Source organism: Arvicola amphibius, chromosome 12, assembly GCF_903992535.2.
Source record: "Arvicola amphibius chromosome 12, mArvAmp1.2, whole genome shotgun sequence".
Taxonomy (NCBI): domain Eukaryota; kingdom Metazoa; phylum Chordata; class Mammalia; order Rodentia; family Cricetidae; genus Arvicola; species Arvicola amphibius.
The window spans coordinates 2,049,058-2,074,948 of NC_052058.2; the positions used below are offsets into that span (position 1 = coordinate 2,049,058).

A 25,891-nucleotide genomic window follows, 5' to 3' on the forward strand; every position below is an offset into this window, starting at 1 on the left:
TCTCTCTCCTCTCTCTCAATCTGACAACCCACTCCTGCGAGGCCACTGATGCCGTATGCGGAGGACGTCAGTAGGAGATGCTCAGGATCCCAGCCCTGTGCAGTCATGAGCCTGGCCATCTGGAACTCGCCTCTTACTCAATGAAATGGAGTAAACATTGTCCATTATGAAATCCACCACGCAGGCTGCCAGAGACGAATGGGATCCCACCCAAGGCCAATCGCTGCTCTGACAGGGAAGTTGGCTGGTGCTGCCTGAGACTACTCCAGCCTCCCCCGTCCCTGATGTCACAATTCAGAGGCTGCTGCCTGCCTGGAAAGTTGTAGAAAGCTCTACAGGTTTTCTCTGTGTGTCCTACAGGGCTCCCTGAGCCAGGTCCTTGTCTGATGGCATTCCTGAAAAAATACCTGCTCCCCATTCTGGTGCTCTTCTTGGGCTACTACTATTCTACAGTAGAAGAGTTCAGACCCGGTGAGTACCAATGTGTCTCTTTCAGAGGAACAGGCTTAAAACAGAGGGGTGCTGGAATGTTCCTGAGGATCTGAGTTCTTCATCTCTAAGTCACTGGGGAGGAGGGAACCCTAATATGGGTCTGTAACTCTGTGCCCTCCAGCTACAAGCTAAGGACAAGAAGGGGTAGAGAGGAGTAAGGCACACAGCCAAGTAGGCCTTGCTTTGCTTGGCACCCAGCTTGGAAAGCAATTTCAGACCTACAGAAGTGAGACCCACACGCAGCTCAACTGGAGATAGCTGTGCTCCATGGAGAAACCGCTATCTGAGAGGCCAAAATAAAAAACCAAAAGGGTTATGAAGTTGATGACTAAGCAGAAGGGGCTGAAATCTCTGTGAGCACATTTTGCGATGCCTTTTGAAATTCGCTTTCAATTTAGCAAAATTGAAAATCGTGCTGAAAGTGTCAAACTCGGGCAGTTTAGCCGAACTCTGACCTTTCTGGCCTTGTCTCTTTGCTGTCTGCACGTGGAGGTTTTTGCAGAAGAATGGCAGGAAGATTCGGTTCTGGACATCCAGGGCAAACCCAACTGAAGCGCCTGTTTATGAACAACTCCAAGTGTTGCTTCAGTGGTTGACAATGTGAGGCAAGCTGTTCTGGGCTCACGGCCTTTCAGGAAGGACAGTGAGACAAAACTTTGGGGGGTACTCACAGCCTTTGTGGTTCCCAGAAATGCTCCGAGGGAAAAAAGTGATTGTCACGGGGGCCAGCAAAGGGATCGGAAGAGAAATGGCCTATCACCTGGCGCAGATGGGAGCCCATGTGGTACTGACCGCGAGGTCAGAGGAAGGTCTCCAGAAGGTGAGCTTTCTGTACCCACATAAGTAAGTGTGCCCTCCTGTGCCCAGCTTTAGTTTTGCACAGATACACCAAGGCTTGCCCTCCTCCCTCATGGCTCGTTCTCTGATATACAGGCACAGATACTCACAGCAATATAGGACTGCTGCTTTTAAGCATACGCACACACAGGTGTGTGCATTTGCACTTGCATGCCTGCACACACACACACACACACACACACGTGTGTGTGCAGTGACAGCCACAGAGTTCTCTGGCTGCATATGTTCACAGTCATACCTGTTCATACACATTGCTCACAGACCTGTACAGATGCATACATTCGGGGACAGAGATTCCAGTACCTGCTCATACAATTATGTTGTCATGCCCCATAGACTCGCAAACTTGAAAGTTCTAGGTCATACCAACATTCACAAGCCCCAGTCTATCTCCATAGAAACCTTCTCCCACGCCCATAACGCATTTTGAAACATCTGTTCATAAACTCTGCAGAGATGAATCATGGACTCAAGCTCTAACACAACAATGATTTATCCTTTTAAGATATGTCAGAGAACAATGATCATCTAAGACTATTTAAGAAGCGCCCCCGAACGCACGCACGCACACGCACAGCTTCTTATCTAAGCAGCTCTGTGAGCAAACTCTCATGTAAGCCCCCAGTTACTCCAAAAGTACACAACACATGAAAGCCCACAGCCAAGATGGCCACCATTTCTGCTGTGTCTCTGTAGGTGGTGTCTCGCTGCCTTGAACTCGGAGCAGCCTCTGCCCACTACGTGGCTGGCACCATGGAAGACATGGCGTTTGCAGAGCAGTTTGTCCTCAAAGCGGGAAAGCTCATGGGTAAGACCCCCCTCCCCTTCCCTTTTCCTCCTCTGGTCTTAGAGCGTTTCAGGAACCGGGAAGGAACAAGATGGACCCCGAGTGGCCTCTCTCAACCCAGGCATCTGTCTGCAGGTGGATTGGACATGCTCATTCTCAACCACATCACTTACTTCTCTCTGGGTTTCTTCCACGATGACATCCACACTGTGCGCAAAGCCATGGAGGTCAACTTCATCAGCTACGTGGTCCTGAGTGCCGCCGCCTTGCCCATGCTGAAGCAGAGCAGCGGCAGCATTGCTGTGGTCTCCTCCATGGCTGGTGAGTGCGTGGGGCAAGGGTGGGTGCTGAGAACCAATGATGCTGGGATTGCGCCAGGCTCTGTGACAAGGCTCGGCGACCGTATTGCCAAAGCCAATAGAACACAAGCAGGGTCACTCATGAGGGACTCGGGGTGTAAACTCTGCGAAGGACGTGGAACGTTGAAGAAAAGAGACACCCAGGAACGAGTGGCCCCCAAAGTAAGGATTGGTCAAGGTAGGACTGCAAAATCCCCGAGAGGAACTGACAAAAAGCGGCAGTCCAGGATGCCCAAGGGAAACCTGATGTATGAGCCACGCCTGGGAGAGGACCGCTGGGGCACAGCAGCCCTGTCTCTTCATAAGAGAGACCTGGTCATATTGGATGGGAAAGACTTTGCTCCCATCATAACCAAAAGCCACAGGGTGGTGAGGTGAGTGGAGACAAAACAGAAGGAAGAATAAAACACCTTCAGGACATACGGTACAACGGTTAGCTAGGGAAGAACAAACTGAAGGCTAACTACGGAAAGAGAAACTATTCAAGAACAGTGGTTTCCCAACCTCCCTAATCTGCGACCCTTTAATACCGTTCCTCATGTTGTAGTGACCCCCAACCATGAAATTATTTTGCTGTTACGAATGCACTTTTGCTACTGCTATGAACAGCAATGCAAATATATGATGTGCAGGATATCTGATACCGTGTGGCACAGGATTGGGGGTGCTTGCCCAGCATGCACCAGCCTTGGTGTTAGTCCCCAGTACTGTGGGGAGAGGGCTGGGGTATCAGTGTATGCTGAGAACATTCTTCTAAATCTCAATCTGTAGCGTTAAAAATAAAATTTAGTCTGAGCTTGGTGACGCACGCCTTTAATCCTACCATTTGTGAGGCTAGGTAGGTAGGTCTCTGTGAACTCAGGGACAGCCTGGTCTACAAAAGGAGTTCTAGGCCAGTCTAGTCTATATAGTAAGACCCTGTCTAAAAAAAAAAGGTGATATTTAAACAGGTTAAGAAATATGTGCAAAGAAATGATCTCATGGCTAGAGCACTGTGGCATGGAGGGAGCATCCAACGACATCACTGAGAGTCTCCAGAGGTGAGGATTCCTCCTGGACTCAGGGCAGAAGTCCTACATGTTTGCTGATTAGTAAAGGCATGGTTGGAAGGTCAGAACACAGAGATATAAACCAGCCTTATAAATGTAGTTCTTTCGATATAAAAAAACTAATGAGCTAGGAGACCATGGGCTGTTAAAATCGTTCACGAGTGTCAGTTCCCCTTGAAATGAATAAGGCTGTCCGTCGGTGTGGTAAAGCAACCTCCTTTCTGGCCCAGGAAAGGCCTGCCTGGTGACTGGATAAAGGGACAGTGTGTCTGTGTGATTGATATGCACCCCTGTGCCTCCAACCAGCACAGACTCAGGCCCCTCCTTGCCCACAGACATGCTGGGCTGAAAGCAAAGGGGAGCTTCCAGATGCATACTGAGTGGGAGGGTGCTGGGCACATCCCCAGCGGGTCCTCTGCACTGGCCAAGGTCATGGTGTGGGTGGCTCTAATGGTTCCTGATTCCGGTCATGAATGGAGACATACAGTCCAAGCAAAAGCTGCTTCACCTTTGCCTAGAGAACGTAACTTTTACAATGTATATCATCTAAATGTGCTTGGAAGGAGCAAGGGTCACTGTAGATCCTAAGAGTCTGATGGAATTCTGTACATCACAGGCATGAGCAGAGTGACACTTAGTACCTTCCATGGGCTCTAGGAGGTAGAAATAAGGTTGTGCAATGCTGCCTGTGTCTGTCTTCTGTGCAGCCCAGAGTTCAGCCTTCTTGCTTTAAATCACATCACTGAATTTACAAACTAACTTCTCACCCTCCCAGAAGAGCATTGTGTTTCGTGGTGTACGTGTGTGTAGTGCTGATGTAATGTACAAGTGTATGCATGCCAGAGGCCTTCTCCAGGTGCCTTCTCCAATCCCTCCCCACCGTCCTTTTTGGAGGCAGGGTCTCTCACAAGAACCTGGAGCTCACTGATTTGGCGAGACTGGCTGGCCAACAAGCCCCAGGGATCTCCTGTCTCCTCCTCCACAGTTTTGGAGTTTATAAATGTATGCTCGGCTTTTTTTATTGTTGTGGTGGGGGCCTGCACTCAGGATCTCATGATTAAATGGCAGGCATGAGAACTGACGGAGCCATCTCCCCAGCCCTGGTGTCTTCTTCTAAGCCATCAGGGAATGTGTTTAGTTATCTTTATTTCCAAAACTCTGAATCTCACAAACATCTCATTAAAGAGCAAACTGATCCTGAGGTCAGAAGAAAGAATATATTGAGTTAGAGTTGTAATTACTTCCAGCACGTTTGGTTTTCTCGCTGAGTAACAACACAGAACAATCAACTTTTTCCTAATGCATTTCTGGGCATTACTTCACACTGTACTTCTTTCTTCAGGCTTGGCTATGTCCTTGGTCCTCTCAGAGATGGTGCTGATACTTGCACCCACAGCTCAGCACGTTTTTCTGGCCCTACTGAACAAGTTCTTGTCTTTATCACAGACTGTTACATTAATCAGTCTCCCCTCTTCCCACCATGGTCTCTTAAAACCTAAGTATAGTTCCTATAACTGAGGCCCAGATTTATCATGCCTTAAGCAAATCTAAACTCGTTTTCTACTATGAACAGCCTAGGGTAGGCAGCCAAGGCTGGGAGGATAGCCCTTACCCCATGAAGCTATACAGCAACCAGCCGAGTCAGTACTACCAATTCTGTGGTGTTACGTCTGAATTCTAGCTACAGATAATGAAGGACACATTCTGAAACCTGTCAATATTCAACCAAGTATCAGGGTTTCTCCTTCTACAGAAGAACACAAATTTTGCTGAATCACTCCCTCCCACACAATCCATGCTAGGAAACAGATAAGAGCAGAAGAAAATGCAAGCATGCCTGTAAATCCCAGCACTCAAAACACTGAGGCAGGAGAGTTGCCACGAGTTCCAGGCCATTCTTGGTTACAGACTGAAACTTGGTCTCAGAAAAAAAAAAAAAAAGGAAGGAAGAAATGAAAGGGAAAGGAAGGGAAAAGAAGAGAAAAGAAAAGAAAGGTTACAAGAAAATGTCCTCCCAAACCCATTCTATTATAGTCAAGGCTGCCACATAAGTGAATCCCCACCCCACCACAAAACATGGTGTAGAGGACAGGCAGGAAGGGGGAATGGAAAAAGCATGCCCAGCTGGTATTTCTGAAACTGAGAGCTAGTACCTGAATTTTACTTTTAAAAAAAAATCACTGGCTTTGAAGAAAACACTAGAAAATATGTGGCAAAAGTCTACCTGCCCTTGGGTAAAGTGACTCCTCTGTTTTGCTCTAGAAGGTAAAGCTGATTCCACTTTTGAGTCCCCTGGTTCTATGGGCACATGACCCATTGTGCCAATCACATGCGTGGCATAGGAACTGGCATCTCTGCAGCTTTCCCAGTCCTCCTTAATGTGTGGTCTCTCTGAGGAGTCATGGACAAGTCCATCATCCCTCCCTTCATCCTTTGCTCAGTTCCCTAAATCTGTCTACGCCTGTGTCACAGTCATGTCACGGTCTACCGCATGTTATGGTCTACCCCATGTATGTCATGGTCTACCCCATGTCATGGTCTACCCCATACATGTCACGGTCTACCCCATGTCATGCTCTACCCCATGTATGTCACGGTCTACCCCATGTCACGGTCTACCCCCATGTCACGGTCTACCCCATGTCATGGTCTATCCCATGTATGTCACGGTTTACCCCATATGTATGTCATGATCTACCCCATGTCACGGTCTACCCTACGTATGTCACGGTCTACCACATGTCATGGTCTACCCTATGTATGTCACGGTCTACCCCATGTCACAGTCTACCCCATGCATGTCACGGTCTACCCCATGTCATGTTCTACCCCATGTATGTCACGGTCTACCCCATGTCATGGTCTACCCCATGTATGTCATGATCTACCCCATGTCATGGTCTACCCCATACATGTCACAGTCTACCCCATATGTATGTCATGATCTACCCCATGTCATGGTCTACCCCCATGTCACAGTCTACCCCATGTTACGGTCAACCCCCATGTCACAGACAGTCTTTTTTTTTAGTTTTTATTGAGCTATACATTTTTCTCTGCTCCCCTCCCATTCTTCTCACCTCCCCTTCTACCCTCTCCCATGGTCCCCATGTTCCCAATTTAATCAGAAGATCTTGTCTTTTTCTACTTCCCATGCAGATTAGATCCATGTATGTATGTCTCTCTTAGGGTCCTCCTTGTTGTCTAGGTTCTCTGGGATTGTGATTTGTAGGCTGATTTTCTTTGCTTTATGTCTAAAAACCACTTATAAGTGAGTACATGTGATAATTGTCTTTCTGGGTCTGGGTCACCACAGTGAATATGTTTTTTCTAGATCCAGCCATTTGCCCACAAATTTCAAGATGTCATTATTTTTTCTGCTGTGTAGTACTCCATTGTGTAAATATACCACATCTTCTTTATCCATTGTTTGGTCAAGGGGCATTTAGGTTGTTTCCAGGTTCTGGTTATGACAAATAATGCTGCTATGAACATAGTTGAGCACATGTCCTTGTAGTGCTATTGAGCATCCTTTGGGTATATACCCAAAAGTGGTATTGCTGGGTCTTGAGGGAAGTTGTTTCCTAATTTTCTGAGAAATTGTCATACTGATATCCAAAGGGGCTGTATCAGTTTACACTCCCATCAGCAATGCAGGAGTGTTCCCTTTACCCCACATCCTCTCCAGCATAAGTTGTCATTAGTGTTTTTGATCTTGGACATTCTTTCAGGTGTAAGATGGAATCTCAGAGTTGTTTTGATTTGCATTTTTCTGATGGCTAAGGATGTTGAGCATTTCCTTAAGTGTCTTTCAGTCATTTTAGATTTCTCTGTTGAGAGTTCTCTACTTAGGTCTGTACCCCATTTTTTTAATTGGATTATTTGTTCTTTTGATGACCAATGTCTTGAGTTTTTTATATATTTTGGAGATCAGCCCTCTGTCTGTTATGGGGTTGGTAAAGGTCTTTTCCCATTCTGTAGGCTGCCATTTTGTCTTGTTGGCTGTGTCCTTTGCTTTATAGAAGCTTCTCAGTTTCAGGAGGTCCCATTCATAGGCAGTCTTTTCAGTGCACCAGAGAAATTTAAACAAACCCTCTGTCTTCACTCCATTCTGAAAGGTTACCTTTGGAAGTTGTGTTCTATCTCTCTCTCTCCTTCCCTCCCTCTCTCTCTCCACCTCTTCCCATCCACAATATTACTAACCATAAAACAAAGAATAAGCACACTGAGAAGATATAAATGGACAGATACAAGTTATTCCATATCAATGAAAACAAAGGAAGAGCTTGAACTGAAACCAGCCGAGAAAATAAAGACTGGGTTTCTTAGAACAAAATGAAAATACATTGAAAGAACACTGAACCTTGTCAGTGTCCTCTAAACACTTAGACTTTCTTTCAAAGCTCCTTAACTGTTAGTTTTTAAAAGGTTAACTTTTAATATATCTCTGGATGGATGGATGGATGGATGGATGGATGGATGGATGGATGGATGGATGGGTGGGTGGGTGGGGTGGGTGGATGGATGGATGGATGGGTGGATGGGTGGGTGGGTGGGTTGGTGGGTGGGTGGGTGGATGGATGGATGGATGATCCTGTCCAAATGCATTTGTTCTCTGACTTATTCGACTATCCACAGAGATTTCAGAAGTGTTTTAATTTAGTTATGCAGTACTTCAGGCACACTCTCAAGGTTAAATATTCCCCCATGTCAGTACGTTAGTGAGAATGAAATCACTTGTTGGACTGTAACTTTTGAGTCAGCTGAGAGCTGCCTGTGTGGTCTAAACCGAGCTCAAGAATTTAACATTATAGGGAGGGAAGGACAAAACAGGTTTCTCAACTGCAGGTTTCTCAGCTAGGAGGACTCAGAATCTCCATGATGTTTTGCATAGAGACAAGAATATACAGATGCTAATCTCATGCAGCTCTGCTACTATGGCTTCCAGAAAGGAAGCTGGCTCCTCAGTGTGATACTGTAGCTCGGGATGGTGGTGGGAATCCAAAAGGAGGTGTTCAAGGGTGTGGGCACCAGAGTAGGAAGTCATTCACCCCTCACCCAACTAGTTCTGATTGCTCTAAGAAAATGTTCCCACATACCTTTCAATCCAATAAACCCAGAAATAGTTGTCAAGATGAGTGGAAGCATTTATGGTGTATTCTGGAGGTGGAGTGTTGTGGGGGTTGGAAAGCATGTGCGTAGTAGCTAGAGCATCTGCAGGGCTTGGGAGAATTGCCAAGGAGGTCAGAGCGAAACTGGCTGAGGACCTAAAGGCTCCAGGAGTCACTGGAGATGGACTTTAAGGCACTTGGGTGAGACATGAAGGACTGAGGCAGTACCCCTTGGATTAGGAATCGTGTCCCATCTGCCCCTGAAAGGAGTCAGGGAGATTTGAAACCAGAAAGACTCTCTGATGAGAATAGCAACAATGTTTGCAGGTTAAGGACAACATGTTATCCATGGTGACAGCTTCCAGTTTTCCCTTTACAAGGCTGGGTGGCCTGGCGTGGTGACACATTCCTGGAATCATAGACCTTGGGAGGTGGAGGCAGGGTGTGGACTCTGCTCTAAAACACTGTGAGTTCCAAGGTCAAACCGAAGGAGAAGTGCTTTGGAGCTGCAGCTCTCAAAGCCGCCCCACTGCTGGCCTTGACTTTATTCAAAGTCACTTCTAGGTGAAAATGTCAACCTCCTCTTCAGGGGTGAGGGGCGCGACGGTGCTGCCAGCAAAGACATCTTATTGGAGGCACACAAATAAAATGCTAAGGCTTAAAGACAGAAGATGCTGTGCCTAAATTAGACTCAACACAGATGCGTATTTATTTTGTTTAAAATCTGGCTCCTGAATTTCTCAACAAAACGTATGCTGCAAAATAAGACTGTCCTCAAAAAAGGGAGCACAAAGAAAAACAAGTAAATGCTGAGATGAATTCCTCATGAAAGATTAAGACTAGAAGGCAAGAACAACAGGAAAAGCAATACCATCGACATTTAAAATTATTTCTATGATAGAAGAGTCATGGTATGCACACAGGGAGAATGAAGGCTGTGTTAAAGCTGCAAACGGAAGTTAGCGGTGGCCTTGAAGCCTCTGTACAATCCCACAACTGCAGGGCTCTGAAGAGACTGGCAGGACACCACAGCTCACGGTTGTCCTGACTGTCCAAATGCTACAAAACAAACTTACTGCTTGCTTTGGCATTTTAAAAATCCTATAAGGGTCACAGGTACTAGTAACCCTAGTTACTCAGAAGGCTGAGGCAGGAAGACTATGTGTTTGAGACTCTGAGAAGGACTTTTAAAGTTTGAATTATTTTATATTGCTACTAACATGAGATCTTGGGGGTGAACAAGAAAGGAAAGGTTATGGTTTAATAGAGATGTGTTTGTGTGTCAAGTTGACCTTGTCTCAAAAAAAAATCAGAAAACCAAAAATTATGGTTCGAGTCGTAACTCAGCAGAGTGCTTTTCTTCTATTCAAGAAGCCCTGGCTTTGATCCCCAGCACTGCACAATGAAGGTGTGGGCTGCATGCCTGTGAACTTAACCGGAGGATCAGAACTTCAAAGTCACTCTCTGCTGCACAGGGAGTATCAGGCCAGGTCAGCCTAGGCTAGAAACCAAGAGAGAGAATGGGGGGGGGGGGAGCCTGTGCCTGAACTAATGGTTAGTTTTTGATAGATTTGCAGTTCTCATCTGAGTGGAATATGTGATACGTGGAACAATGGTCCACTTAAATGGAACATTTGAGGTCATCTGTATGCATTACCAAACTGCTTTAGAATGACAGAAGACTGGGCATTTAAAATAGAAAAGAATAAAGCCCAACGATGAACAATAACATAACAAAAAAATGGATCCTAGTCTATTACATGCCACAGAAAACAATGAGTTCATGATTACACAATCACATGAATAAACAAATGGAGAGAGTAGGCGTCTCCCCCCACATAATGGAAGGCCAAATGATAAACACAAAAAGCAAAAAGGACACTGGAAAATCTCCAGTTAGCAACCATTATGGTAATCATTCATGGAGGACACATCAATGAATGTTAAAACCAGAGGGTGAAGGTTTAATAACAAAGAGAATTTGCATTAGTCTCAAAGTGCTACCAACTTACAACAAAAAAACAATGAAGTCAATTGTCCAAAGAACTTGAAAAGTTACTTCCCCAAAGAAGATATTCAAATGTCCAACAGAAACATGCAAAGGTATTCAACATCTCGAATCACTAGTGAAACCCCAAGTATAAGGAGGCACCAGCCCATACTCATTAGCATGTTGCTATCACGACAGGCAAGGAGGAAGGAAGGAAGGCAGAAAGAAAAAGGAGGGGAAGCAGAAGAAGAAGATGAGGGAAGAGAAATGCAGAAAAGTTGGAAGCCCTGTAGAGTAGTCGTGGAAATGTAAAATGGTACAGCTGTGTGGAGGGGAAAACACAGCCACTCGATGTTCCAAAAAGCATCTGGAAATAGCCTTGCCACGCAATCCAGCGGCTCTCCTTGTGGGTAGATACCCAGGGTCAGCATCAGTCTTAGAGAGAGAGTTGAAAACAGCTAAAACGCAGGAGCAGCCCAAGCATCCACAAACCGATGGGAACATGACAAAACGGGGATGGTGTGCGGTCCTCACCTGGAGGAAATCCTGACATACACAGTAAGGCGGCTACAAAATAAGAAATCAGGCACTGAAAATAGACTAGTGGCAGCCAGGCTTAGGAGAGGGAGAAAACGGGAGTTATTGTTTAATGGGTGCAAAGTTCAGTTTCAGCATAAACAGTTCTGGAGATGATAGTGAAGCTATTGCACAACAGAAATGTGCCCTGATGCCACTGAACAGTGTGTTTAAGGATAGTTAATACACTTTTGGAAAAAACACACTTTAACATAATTACTGATTGCAAGGGGAAAGAGCAATTCTATGCTAGAGAAACCTCAGTGTTCCTCTTGAGTCCAATGACTCCTGCTTAACATCACCAGCCACAGAATGGACCAGAACCACATAGAAATCTGGTGGGATAGGATGTGAAGAACATAGAATTACTCCTGAGACTACCAGAACTGCATAGTTCAAATCAAATTACTGCCAGAATATTAGACAAATCCAAATGGCAGGACAATCACCAGAAGTGTGGTGGCATATGTTTAATGACCAGCTTCCCAGAAAGGAAAGAAATTTAACAGCCTGATTGGTAGCACCTCTGTATTGTCAAACAGTCCCTTGATTGTTGCCATAGCCTGACATCACACACTGAGCCGTAAGTTCTTGTTACCTGGCAAAAGCCAGGCACAGAATATCGGCTGGTACAGGATAAGTACCATGAACTTCAAAGGACACTGAAGAATTGTTTCAAATAGAAGTGGACTGAGAAGTTCCCAGCATGCAATAGAACTCGTGGTTTGGGGGATGTTTTTGCTATGAAAGATATGGTGGTGGAATCGGAAAGATATGGTGGGGGTGTTGGCACCCGTGGGGGTCTGTGGACTGTATACCAAGATCCTATTAGCATTCCTGAAATGGGTTGGATGGTGGCCCCTGGAAAGACTTTCATATCCTAACTCTATGAACCTATGAATATGACCTTATTTAGAAGATTCTCTGCAGGTTTAACTGAATGAAGGCTCTTGAGCTGGAATGACCCTGGATAACCCACATGAGCACTTAACCCAATCATAAGCACCTGAGAAGAGACAGAGGACATAAAGAAAGAGAGGCCACATGCATGCACACCCTCAGAGACTAGAGCAGAGGCTCCACCAGCAATACTGACATCCAGGGAGGATTCTCTCTTGAAGCTTTTGAAGGGATCATAGTCTTTCCGACTCACTAATTTCACACGACTCCAATTCACAACTGTGAGGATAAATCTTTGCTGTCTAAGCTACCCACTTCTTCACTAGTTCTTACAGAAGCCCTGAGAACTGAAGGAATGATTTCCTTCATTGTTATGTTTGTATTGTGAACAAGTAGGAAGACATGAACACTGGCATATTCGAGGTGGTAGAACATGGGGTCAGCACTGACCTCAGTTGCAGGAAATACTCTCAAAGGAATCATGGAAGCCATGTGTGGCAGTATATGCCTGTCATCCTAGCAGTTGGAAGTAAAGAAGGGGAATCAGAAGTTCAAGAGGTCACCCCCAATACAGAATAGTTTGAGGTCTGTGTGAACTGTATGAGACCCTGTCTAAAAGGAGGCTGGGGGAAGGAAGCAATCCCTTTTTTGTACAGTGTTTCAACTTTATGAAAAGTTGGACATTATTTTAAAAGAAAAAGGTATTCTCCAACCTAGGAACCCAGTAAGATGTAGGAAGTGTGGGAGTGGAGTCTTTGGGGGTTTACTTGGGGCTTTTTGGTGACGCCAAAAACTCCCATTCATCCCCAGTGGTTCCCAGGCAAACTTCCATCTGACCTCTCCAGTCTTCCATAGCCAGCTGCCTTGCTGGATTTTCAGATGACTTCAATTTCAAGGGCAAATTTTTAACTGCTGTAGCTGAATGCTCAGAAAGAAAAAGTTATAATAAATTAAAAAGCTTCATTCCTGCCCTTCTTCAGACTTTAAGAGGAACCCAGGCAAATGAATCACAATCACTTGCTCAGTCACTGGTTGAGCAAGCTCCTGCTTGATGTTTACCGTGTTTCCACGGCCTGAGCGAGAAATCTGCCTAGACCCAGCACTCCAAGCCGCTCCTTGACCTCCGGTGTTCAGCTAACAAGCCTGCCTGCCAGCTTGCTCACTCTGACTGTTCGCGGTGACTAGAACCTAGTGTTTGGGGGACAGACCTAATCACAGGCGTTCTGTCCCATTTACATCTGCACTCCGACACGCCAGGCTCCTTGTCCTATATTTTGCTTCAGAAAATATGGTCACCACAGCTCTCTTTGTGTCTAAATCTTCCTGGAAAAGAAACCACTGCGTGTGTGTAGGTGTGCGTGTGTGTGTTCTGCTGAGGTTTTTTTACTTTTGTTTTGTTGGTTTTTGGTTTCTTTTGTTTTGCTTTGTTTTTCAAGACAGGGTTTCTTTATATAACAGCCCTGGCTGTCCTGGAACTTGCTTTGTAGACCAGGCTGGCCTCATATACAGAGATCTGTCTGACTCTGCCTCCCAAGAGTAGGGATTAAAGGCATGCGCCACCACGGATCGACCAACCAACCCATTTATTCTGTTGTTTTGTCAACCAAAACTTGACCTTGAGCAAACTGCTCAAAGTCTCCTCAGACCCTCACTTATTGCTCCCTGGAGGACCAGTTTCCAGCAGCACAGGGCTCAAAAGGAAACCATGGAGTTGACCAATGCTAGACTTTTTTATCTGAGGGGAAAAGACACTCACACACTCACTTGATGTTTTCCTTCTTTATTCTCTATTCTTCTCTGTTTTTCTCTGTTCTTTTTCATGTTCTTTCTGTGTTCTTTCTACTGTATACTTTTTTTCTACAACTTATACACCCCAACAAAGTTTTTGGGGCAATATAGGAATTACAATATGTTTACATTCTGTTTTTCAAGTGAATGATTACAATGATTTAAAAATAGCTGCATGTTTTCCGTATCCCTTACATGATTAAACATTTTACGTATTACAGGTGAAAAACAAACTATCCCAAGAACCCACATATATTCATACCCAAGAAACTTGTTATAGATTAACTGTGTGGGCTAACAAGTTAGGTCTTTTACTGGCAGGATGAATTTTGTAGTTACAAACAAAAGGCCAGTTACTTTATTACTTATCTTGAAAGGTAATCTTATAAGGAATCTTTAAGGAATCACAAACCTAAGCTTTTATACATGAAAAAGAACCAGCTAGCTCTTTAAATCTTTAAATCTTTAGGATACGTACCCACTCACCAATAGTCTTTTATATCAGGAGACTGAGAGCAAAAATGGGTACAAGGAATTAATCACCTTTGGCTATCAACCAGTTCTAGCAAGAAAAATGCATCAAACAGTAAAAACTGGACCGTTTTGTTCTTGTTTCCTGACCTTGAAGAGTTCTGCATTCAACTGTGTGTCCTTCTGAAACTTTGGGTTATCTTTTTGGATTTTTTTTTTACCTCAAAGCTATTTGATGAAAATATATTACTTTAAGTTATTTTTAAAGCTTTCGGCTATTATGAAACCTGTGATCACATCTCCTAACATTAAGGTTAAAAGAAATTAAATTAGCTGGGCTATCAGGACTCAGTTATTTTTCTTAATCATTAACCTAAGCCACGGTCTAAACAGCTCCTCAGTAGAAACTCATGTGTCCTCGCTGTGTGACATGTCCTTGTGTTTGTTTTTATCACCAAAACTCTATTTAAACTAATATGATTTATAATCAATTATACAGCAGAGCATAAGAATAAATCATCTTCATCGTAATCCACAGGTAGACACACCCAGGGGAATCTCCCCACACCCATTCACACCCTGCCAGATACCAGAGAAAGATGGCAGCAACAGACATGCTGGGCCCTGTGGTCTCAGGGCCTTGCCTGTTCCTCTCAGTGGGCGGATACCTTGAACTGCAGTTGCTACCTGCTGCTCCTCTGGCAGGGCCCCCAGCGCTCACTGTGACCCTGTCCTGAGCCTCTGAGAATGAGTTTTTCACATATCACCTCCTTTAATGAGGTTCTGGTTCTGGCAAGGTTCTATTTGGCAGTTAGACAAGAATCTTCAATGGGGTGTCATTGGGAATGATGTGACCCTTCCCTCTACTGCTGCGCAACCCCGTTCTGTGGGAACCTGTCCTTCCCGGAACATGCGTAGCCTGGTGACTCTGATGTGATAAAGTCCTTTCTCTGGCCACTCTGTGTCTCACGAATAGTCTCACCTGGCTAGTAATATGTCAAGACCTATGTAATTTAACTTTAGTAAGTCTTTCCCACACGATGTTAAATGGTTTATGTGAGGAAACCTCCCCCATCTGCTTCTAGTAAAATATATTAAGACATTTCCAAAAGCTAGGAAGAGCAAAACTCCTTGGAAAATCCAGATTTTTTTCATTTTCTTTTGGGACAGGGTCCTGTGTAACCCAGGGTACCCTCCCACTTGCTGTGTAGCTAAGGAGCCTGGCCTCCTGGGTGCGGGGCTGTTGCATGGATGCCACCGTATATGGTTTATGTGGTGTATTACCTGGGATAGGAAACAAGTGTTAATTAAATGCCCATTGTGGTGAATGTGCTGGGGGCGGGGAGGCTGTCTTTTCTTTTTCCTGCTTTTGTGATCTGCCCCAGCTTTTCTTTTATGAGCCTCTGGCTCACAACTGTTAACTGCAATTCCTACATCAACAATCTCTGGGGGGTAAAAACAAAACAAAACTGAAAGCTCTGAAAAATCAAGGGTTTCCTCTCTGCAATTAACCTGACCTGAAGTGAGACCTATTTATCTGTGTCTAAGTGTGGCAATAATAACATTGGCTCCCCCAGGTACCTCCAGCTCCTCCAGGGTGTGGCGGGCAGAGGGGGGCGGGGTATACACCCTTGTCACCTCCTCAAATCCAGACACTTCTTCCTGATTGTCATAACACACCAGGCCTAAGAGTTTTAGCTGTGTGCTTGGTCCCTGAGCATTTTAGGTGCATACTTGGTCTTTGGTATGGACGCTGCCCGAGGTTTGCTGCTGTTTCTTGTGCTCAGAGCTGCCCTGCTCCCTCCTCCTCTGCTGCCTTCTGTGTTCTTCATTTCACCAAAGACTCGAAAGTTGCCTCCTCCAGGTGGAGTTTCCTGGTAGTCTGGTCCTGAAGACTCCTTTAGATTTAGAGCACATTGGCCCATAGCAAACCTGTCTGAGCTTGAAAGAGACTTAATGACTGGGAACTCTCTGCACAAATGCCCCCACCCCACCCCCGGTCTCCCTCATGAATTCTTTCACAGTCCTAGGCCAGCTTCCACAGACTTACGCAACCATAGCTGTTCTGCCCCCATCTCCACCCTCAGAACCCACCACAACTATGGCTCACAAACAAACTTCACTTCCTACAGAATGTCCACCACCACCCTCCCTCCAGAGCACTCGAGAACCAGGGGAACTGAAGGCTTGAGCCCTGGGGTTAACTGGCTCCAACCTGATCCAGGTGTGCATAGACTTGAGTTTGAGAACAGAGATCAAAGGTGGGCCGTGAAACCCGAAAGGCAGAATGTGTTTATAATAGATGTCAATGGCAGGTGAAGCCACAGGAGCCACAGCAAAGGGGAACCCCATGTATGCTTTTTGTCATATGGCTAATAAATGTTCTGCAATTTTCACCGAATCTTGACCCTTGCTTAATATTTTTTTCTATATTTAAAGGCACTTTATAAACCAGATGGGTGGTTAGTGTTAGTTGTTGTCTTGATAGAATCTAGAATTACCTGGGAGACGAGCGTGTCTGTGTGGGATTGATCGTATTGATATGGACTGTGGGTAGGAAAATTCCCTAGCGGGACTAGTATTGTGGACTGCACAGTTGAGCACCAGCATGCTGTGTTCTTCTGTCTCTGATTCTTGACTCCGGATGCAATGTGACTGGCTCCCTCAAGTTCCTGTCACTCTTCCTAACATGAGAGACTGTAATCTTAACTGGGAGCCAGAACACACCCCTGCTCCTTCGTGTGGCTTCTGTCGGTTTCACCGCAGTGATCCCGTATGTGATGCTGTGACTCCTTCAGGGAAACCTGGGACGCTTCTGACTCCTTCCCTGCCTCTCTCCTTTCTCCTCTCCCTCTCTTTTCTCACTTCCTTCCTTTTCTCCCGAAAACCACTTAGGATGCAACTCTGAGCATGTGAATATAACCTACAGCTTGTTAAAAGATGGGGCATGAGGTGGAGGGAGTTTCATGAACAAACCAAAATCGGGCTCTGCATGGCTTCTTGTTTCTATAGCTCAATCGTTAACACCTAGGAATAAACACATCAGTTGCCACAATCTGTATCCTCATTACAACTAAGGAAGGTATAGTAGGCGACAAGAGACTGTCCCCAGAAGAAATGTCCCCTGGAAACATGTGAGCATAAACTTACCTGAGCAAGGGTCCTCAAAAATATAACTCAGATATCCAGATGAAATCATCTCAGATTCTCTGAGTGAGCCTAACTCCAATAACAAGAGGTCTTGTAGAGACATAAAAGAGAGAGGAATAGGAATAGGACATACACAAGGAAAGTGGAAAACCCAGGATCAAGGTATCTATCTCTAAGAGCTATAGATAGATATAGATATATATAGAGAGAGATATAGATATAGATAGTGAGGGGCTGGACCAGACAAAGGACTCTCTGGGCTTTGGCCAATGAGCTGTGGGAGGAGGGATTATACCATCAGTTTTCAACCTGTGGTGGGTCAAAACCCTTGGGGTGTGGAACGACCCTTTCAGAGGGGTAGCATATCAGATATTTACATTATGACTCATATCAGTAGCAAAATTACAGTCATAAAGTAGCAACAAAATAATGTTATGTTTGGGGTCACCCCAGCATGAGGAACTGGGTTCAAGGGCTGCAGCATTAGGAAGGTTGAGACCCACTGGGTTATACTGTGACCATATCGTGCTTGTGGCGACTGGTTTGTTATGGTGGCCTGGGAAGCAAATCTATAGGGCCAAGAGTGACCAGCCTGTGTGTGTGACTTCGCCTGTCAATCTGAAAGTGAAAATAAGACTGGTGGTCATAAAGTGTGTCTGTTTGGGATTTGAACATCAGACCAAAGAAAGCTTCCCCGGCACAGAGGGTTTAGAACTGTTTTTGACACATGATTCCTGGAAAATGTGGATATAAAGAACAGGGGCCCAGTAATGGCAATCATAATAAAACCATAATAATCATAATCCTAAAAGAAAAAGAGAGGCAACTAGAGGAAACATCAGAGTGTAAGAGTGGCCCACGAGAAACAGATCTGAGTCTTGTTTGTTTTCACCGACCTTTCAACTTTGAATAGTTATTCAGCCTTTGAACTTTAGAATGAGATATACAAGTTTTTTTTTTTAAAAAAAAAAAAAAAAGTTGGCAACTATTTAACCTCAGCCTCTGCAGCTGCTCTGCTCCACACCTCTGCCACCTGCAAGAGTGGCCCTTGCTGACTTAGCCGTTTTTGTGCCTGAACAGTGGCTCTCTCCATCCTAGTCTTACATAACTTGTTTTTTTTTTCAGCTCAACACCAAGCGGCCGTAATTAGAAGCCTGTCATTTATTTCAGTTTCTTAAAAGGGGCCATGGCATGAGTTCAAGCTGGTATGCACTTTGTCTGTGGCTGGGCAGCCCTTTAAGACTAGGAGAGGGGTCTCTTCGAAGAACGCGCACACAGAAGGGCAAGGTGGTCATCTCCAGCACCAGGCAGCTTTCCAAGATTTGCGTCCATCCTCCCGCCCTTCCTTTCCTGCTCTCCTGAATCAAGTGTCTCGAGATGCAAAACTCCTGCTTCTCTTTACTGTGTTCCCTCACTTTCCACATATACTCTCTAATGTGGTTTGCATTAATTTATGACGGTGGCATTTTTCCACTCCTCTGAGTAATTAGCTATTTTTCCCACCATGATATTCTGAATAGCTCATGCATTTCTTGCTGATTTGAATACTAATTCTGTTGATGACAACAGCATTCTCTGAGTGCCTTCTCGGAGTCAGAGTCTGTGCTAAGCATATTACTTGGCTATTTCAGTTCCATGATGGTATTATTCACAAACTGTAGCTAGGAAATGCCATGCTTGGGATTTATACCCAGTCTACCTGTTCCCTAACGTTCACATTTTAATCAAAAACTATTCCTATAAATATTTTGGATCAGCCGGGCGGTGGTGGCGCACGCCTTTAATCCCAGCACTCGGGAGGCAGAGGCAGGCGGATCTCTGAGTTCAAGGCCAGCCTGGTCTACAAGAGCTAGTTCCAGGACAGGCCCTAGAAACTACAGGGAAACCCTGTCTCGAAAAACCAAAAAAAAATATATATATATATATTTTGGATCTAATTTTGGCTTAAACATTAACTGAAATTATTGACGGAATTGGAGTTCCAGTGTAGGGCAGGCTTCACAGATGACCCAGTTCAAGCTGTGCCCCATGATCTTTGTGGCTCTGCTTGCCTCCCTGTATGGTTTCCCACTCAGCTGACAATGAGCTAGCTGCAGCAATTCTAGCCCCATATGAACGCTCAAAGTGTCCATCAGGAGAGAAACAGGACCACTACTCTCAGAAGCTTCCAGGAGGGAAAAGAACTTTCTGAGAAGCTCAACTAAAATTTTCTTGTTTCATTGGTCCATACTGGGTCACATGCCCATTCTTGTAGCAGTCCTGGGTAAAGGGGTGGAGCCTCAGCGGTGCAGTGTCAGGTTCCTTCTCTCACGTGCTCTATCCATAACAAGGTTTGAGTCTGCTCTCAAAGTGTTGAAAGTAAAAACAATGGTGGGCTAAGCAAATGAGAAAGTTAAGTCAGGGCTGTCTGCTTGTGGTACGGAGCTGGTGAGGCCGCTCCGGGCCACCGTATCTCCCCTGTGACTCAGTGCCGCCTTCTTCAACGTGCGCCTGCTGCCCCAAGGTCCAAGGAGGCATGGCTATCACAGCCCACCTTCAGACACCTAAGAAGACAGAATGGAAGGCAGAGACTTCCTTCTGCCTCTGCTTACTTGCCCCTGTGTAGAGCTGAGAGGACTGTGAGGCACCCAGTTCACTCTGGATAACTCTGTGCCCTCGATAGAATTGGGTTCCGCTGCTATGAAAGAGGCGTACAGAGAGATCGGCAGCATTGCCCCGGCGGGTAGAAACACGCATTTGTTAGAGGGTCTAGGACAGTCAGTGAAGCAAAATGTCTGCCTGCTGTCACTCAGGGCTAGTGCTTCTGCTGGCTGCTGTATGTCACATTCTGTCAGACGTCTATGATTGTTATAATTTTAGAAGAAGAAAAAAATGAGTGCTTTTTGGAGACACATCACATAATCCTGGGTCTCTGTACTATATCACTTTCTCTGGATTGCTGATTGTTCACAGTGATCCAGATATATTTCAGCCATGTTAACCGCTCACTAAGCAGAACGGTTAACCCTCTTTGGAGGAATGAGACCATTCCAGAGGACTCTGCGACACATTGCTCACAGTTTCCAGGATACAAGGAAAAAGTGCTACTCCTTCAAGAGAAGGGAAGCTGTCTGCAAAAATGGACCCTAAACTGGCTTGTTGGGACCATTTAAAGTCCTGGCCTCCAGGTGTTCTTCCCTGCTAGAGATCTTTGCTTTCCTTCTGATTTGAGTTACTGAAAGCTGTGTCAAAGTTGTTTACCAGCTCTGCTTCACAAGCACGTGTTGCCTTGAGGATCAGAGGATGAGGTTTCCATCTGTTGGCCCACCTGACTGTTAGGTATATAAGCCTCCCTGGTGCTATTGAATAGAGGGCTTCTTACCGGTGACTAGAGGTCTGTGTGTCTTTGTGTTTCAACCTCCAGCCCCTTGCCAGAAGCTCACGAACTGCATGGTAGCGCATAGAGCGCAGACAGGTGTGGCGTGTGCTGCACTGGTTCAGCCTCCAGAACTAGCAGACAAGGATTTCATAGTCTGTCTATCGGTGTTCAGAAGTACACACATTCTCAGTTCACGTCTGTTCTACCACAGAGCGTGTGAGAAGCTCACCCTAGTATGTCTATGTTCGCCTCAGAAGACCGGAACGGGTCTTGACTGATGTGATGGAAGCTCAGGTTTTGTGTAAAACTGAAACGCAGGTGTTTTATCCCCACACGCAGAGAGAAAACAGGCCACTAAGCTGGTCCGCTAGGATCAGCGCTGAAGACAGCAGCTGTAAGAACATATGGCTGTCTTGAAGCCCAGCTCACTGCCTTGTTGCTTAGCATCTCTTTCCAGTGACATCTGTTTTGCAGCTCACCCTGTACGCTGTTGGTCCTGTCTCAGTTACCACTCTATTGTGGGTGAAGAGACACCATGACTAAGGCAACTCTCAAAATAAATTAATTAAATTAAAAAGCATTGAGTTGGGAGTTTGCTCACAGTTTCAGATGGTTAGTCCATTATCACGGTGGGAGCAGGCAGGCATGGTGCTGGAGAAGCAGCTGAGAGTTTTCTTAATCCTGGATGGGGTGGGGCGCAATGGGCCTGGTATGGGCTTCTGAAACCTCAAAGCCCACCCCCTTCAACAGCACTACTCCAACAAGGCCACACCTAAACTTTTCAAGCATGTCACCAACCGGGGACTGAGCCTGGGGAGGGGGCATTCTTATTCAAAGCACCACACCTCCAAAACCTTAATTTCTCTCCCTTCAGAAATGTAATGCCATGGGATAATTTAGGGTCTGGTGAGAAACAGACTCAGTGGGCAAGGAAGGAGATCCCTCGGGGGTTGCCAGCCCCACACCAAGTCAAGCCCTGCTCTGTCTGAGGACAAACTGGATCCTTTAACAAACTTTCTTTTGTCATTTAGGGAAAATGACCCAGCCTATGATTGCTCCCTACTCTGCAAGCAAGTTTGCTCTGGATGGGTTTTTTTCCACCATCCGACAAGAATACTCACTAGCCAAGGTCAACGTCTCCATCACTCTCTGTATCCTTGGCCTCATAAACACAGGTAAGGAAAGGAACAATGGCCTTAAATTGGTCCGTCAACTTTTCCATATAGAAAAAGGGTTTTGTCCTTCTCAGAAGTACAATGCATTAGAGGCCACAGCTAGAAGCATCAGGCCCATCATTTAATGAGGCACTTCGGTCGGTCACCGGTGGAGTCTAATCCATTTGATTCTCTTCTGAATACCATACTCAGTATATTCTACCCTGAGCTCCTTATGCCTGCACGAACTCCCCATGGTCACTGTCAATGAATAGAAGATACTAAACACCTGTGTCCTTTTCTTACTGGACTCAGCAGTAAGGAGACACAGGTTCATGAGCCCCACAATGTGATACACTGAGAGACACTCCTTAGAAACAACAATTAGTACTCGTCAAAGAATCAAGGCCATGAAAAAAACAGAGGGAGGGAAGGAGGGAGGGAGGAAGGGGAGAGAGAGAGAGAGAGAGAGAGAGAGAGAGAGAGAGAGAGAGAGAGAGAGAGAGAAGAGAAAGGAAGGACGGAAGGAAGGAAGGAAGGAAGGAAGGAAGGAGAAAGAAAGAAAGAAAGAAAGAAAGAGAGAGAGAAAGAAAGAAAGAGGAAGAGAAAGAAAGAGAAAGAAAAAAAGAAAAAGAAGAAAAAAGAACCTTCACAGACTAAGAAAAAAATGGAGAAATTAGTACTCCTGGACACAATCCCAGAGCATAAAGGGGAAACTAGTTTTTTTTTAAGCCAGTGATATTGTGCTGGATCTACGGTACTCATTTCTGGTCATTACACAGGACTATGGGTGATATTCAGGAAAGGTGAGGTACCTACAGGAACCGTGAGTTCGATATTTACACATTTATCTAGAACATACATCTAGGGCTGTGAGAAATGTCTGCTTCAGGAATGATGGCTGATCTGGGCTGTAGCTCCATTGTTAGAGCCTAGTACTCGTGTGGCCCTGTGTGATTCCTAGCCCCGCATCACTGTGTATGGTGGAACACACCTGTTATCCCAGCACTCAGGAGGTAGATCCAGGAGGATCAGAAGTTCAGAGTCATTCTCAACTATATATTGAGTTCGAGGTCAGCCTGACTACATGAGACCTCGTCAGCAAAAAAAAAAAAAAAAAAAAAAAAAAAAAAAAAAAAAAAAAAAAGTACTTAAGTAGTAAGGGCAGAACAGAACTGGAAGTCAAATAGCGTGGAGACGAAGGGAGGAAAGGTGTACCTGAAGGGCATGACCACAGAGGAAGGCAGAGTCATTCCTGCCAGCTCCTTCTCTGCAGCTGGGTCAGGGCTGGGACAGAGCCAAAGCTTAGCCCCACTCTTCCCGCCTGGAAAGCAGAGGGTCACAGTCTCACCACATCCTCCTTTGCCATCTATATTATACACCAGCTCCTTCATCTCACTCTGCACCCCCCACGTCAGTGTGTCACCCCAACCAAAGCACCCAGTCATCTCCACTGCCCCACAGACCCTTTGCCCACACTTGACATAGCCAGTTGACTAGGCGTCCCCTAGAGGGCCTGTAGGGCTCAGACATGGGCACACGGTACCTAACAGTTAGGGGTCGAGGAGCCTCCATCACATAAGCTCTGCTGACCCTGAATAACTCCAGTCTTTCCTGTGGTCCCACAGAAACAGCCATGAAGGCAACCTCTGGTATGCTCATGGCCGAAGCCGCCCCCAAGGAGGAATGTGCTCTGGAGATCATCAAGGGAACGGCTCTGCGGAAAGATGAGGTGTACTACGACAAGTCGGGCTGGGTCCCTCTCCTGCTAAGCAACCCAGGAAGGAGGATCATGGAATATTTTTCAATAAGGAATTATAACTTGGAGAGATTTTTAAAAAACTAGGAACTACTGAAGCCTAGTGAGAGGCCTTGGAACAGTCCTGCCTGATATTCCTGGAGACACAAAAATTGTGGGGCACCTGTCACCATGAGAAGTCCCTTTCACACTTGCACAGTAAAAAAAAAAAATCATTATAATAAATGTCACGAACCACTTTGGAGCCGGCAGTCGTGAACCTGATAGTAAGCACAGATGTAACTACAAGGTAGTTATATCAACTTTACCTCATGTAGCATGATACAATTGTGCCTAATATCACATTAAATATAATAAAAGTAATGTCGACTTTATAAATGTAAAACTGGTAACTATAAATTGAGTTTACTCAACATGCTTCCTTTAAAACCATAATTTAAACAAATGAAAATTTCCCATGTTCATTTCCTGTTTTGTGGTCTGGGCTTTTTATCTGAGTGAGAGAAATCCCATCATCTTTTGTTTGGCAAGCATCCTGTCGTTACTGCCTCTGTGTATTTCAGTTGTTCCTCGTGCATCCGCACATTGCTCATTTGGGCATGAACCGCTGAGGTTGCTCGGGCACTGGAGCTCATGGGAAAAATGAGTCTCCGGCTTAGCCTGCTCTATGCTGCTTAACCGAATGGCCCCTGGAGTCTACCGGGCATGGGAATGCTCAAGCGAATCTCAGAAGTGTGGAGAGGAGGGGCCATAGCTCAGACCCTGTCATTCTTTCCAGAATAATTCACCAAATACTTGCCAGGTATTGTGGGACTACAATGAAGAGGGAAAGAAAGCACTTGCCATATCGACTCCACAGAGCCCTCAACGGGTCAGGCCACAGCGGGTAAGAGATGGCACCTTAAGGTGCATAATTTCAGCGCCATTTAATAAACGGGGCAGTGGGGAGGCTCAGTGGGTAAGTGTTTACTGCACAAGCGTCACAACCTTAGCCTGATGCCCCAGACCCACAAAAGAAAAAGGAAGACTCATCCACCAGGTGGTGGTGGCCCTCAGGAGGCAGAGGCAGGTGAGGCTCCCTAGACAGCCTGGTCTAGGGAGTGAGTTCTGGGACAGCCAGAGCTACACGGAGAAACCCTGTCTCAAAAGATCAGAAACAAACAAATTTTTAAAAAAAAGTTGTTCTCAGAGCTCCACACACATGCTGTGGTGCACACGCGGAAGATTTAATTAAGTTTTAAAGGTTGTGCCGGGTTGGAGGGGGCGACTTACAGATTCATGAAAACAAAAGCAAGGGGAGTGGGAGGGGACAAACAACTGAGCGGTGTCTGCACTGGGATCTAGCTCCTTCCACCCAGAGAAGCGAACAGAAAAAAAGACCATTTGAAGACTGTCACATGACGGGACCAATAACAGTCCCTGGAGGAAGCCGGGTGCAGTGACCTGTAGTCCCAGTAGTCCCAGGTACTCAGGAGGCTGAGGCAGGAGGAAGAAACTCAACTCTCCCAAGCATGGGGCTTCCCTGGTAAGCGAAGCAGGGACCAGGGCGCTTGGGGGAAACGTTATTCTATTCTCCTGCCTCAGTCCCAGGGTCTAAGCAGAATGATAATGTCAGAACCTATCAGAAGCCAGGTGTGGCCATCATCTGAGCTCCAGGGGGTGGGGACATGAGGTTGGTGAGTCGGAGGCCAGCTTGAGCTACACAGTAAGAACTTGTCCCAAGTTTTTAAAAGAGAAAAGAAGGGCATCTCATAGTCAGCTGTGCCTGCCAGCCCCCATGACAAGGAGAGTGTGTACATGGCTGCCCTCTTCTTAGAGGCCCTTCCTTGAAGTCAGCAGGAGGGCTCCAACTGCACCTGTGTGTGAGGAGCTAGACCAGTGTGAGGTGTGGGTGGGTCGTGACTAGAAAGATCACACACCAGTCCACAAGTACAAATCACCCACACTAGCACACATATGACTCAGCACTAGCACATCTTAAACACAGTAGTATACCTGGTTATAACATTCATACGTGTACATAGTGGATTCTACTCATTCACCCCCATTATTCTCTCTTGTCCCTCCCACTCACACGGACTGCTTCCTC

The 25,891-nt window shown here is 45.7% G+C and overlaps 1 protein-coding gene across 1 annotated transcript; it reads left to right on the forward strand.

Moving 5' to 3' along the window:
* The first annotated feature begins 231 nt into the window (after window positions 1-231).
* On the forward strand, window positions 232-24,266 carry Hsd11b1 (hydroxysteroid 11-beta dehydrogenase 1). The gene is made up of 6 exons (XM_038349736.2): window positions 232-471; window positions 1,182-1,312; window positions 2,047-2,158; window positions 2,273-2,458; window positions 21,921-22,064; window positions 23,672-24,266. The coding sequence occupies exons 1-6, from the start codon at window positions 387-389 to the stop codon at window positions 23,887-23,889; spliced, it is 876 nt and encodes a 291-aa protein (XP_038205664.1). The 5' UTR covers window positions 232-386; the 3' UTR covers window positions 23,890-24,266.
* Window positions 24,267-25,891: the final 1,625 nt, after the last annotated feature.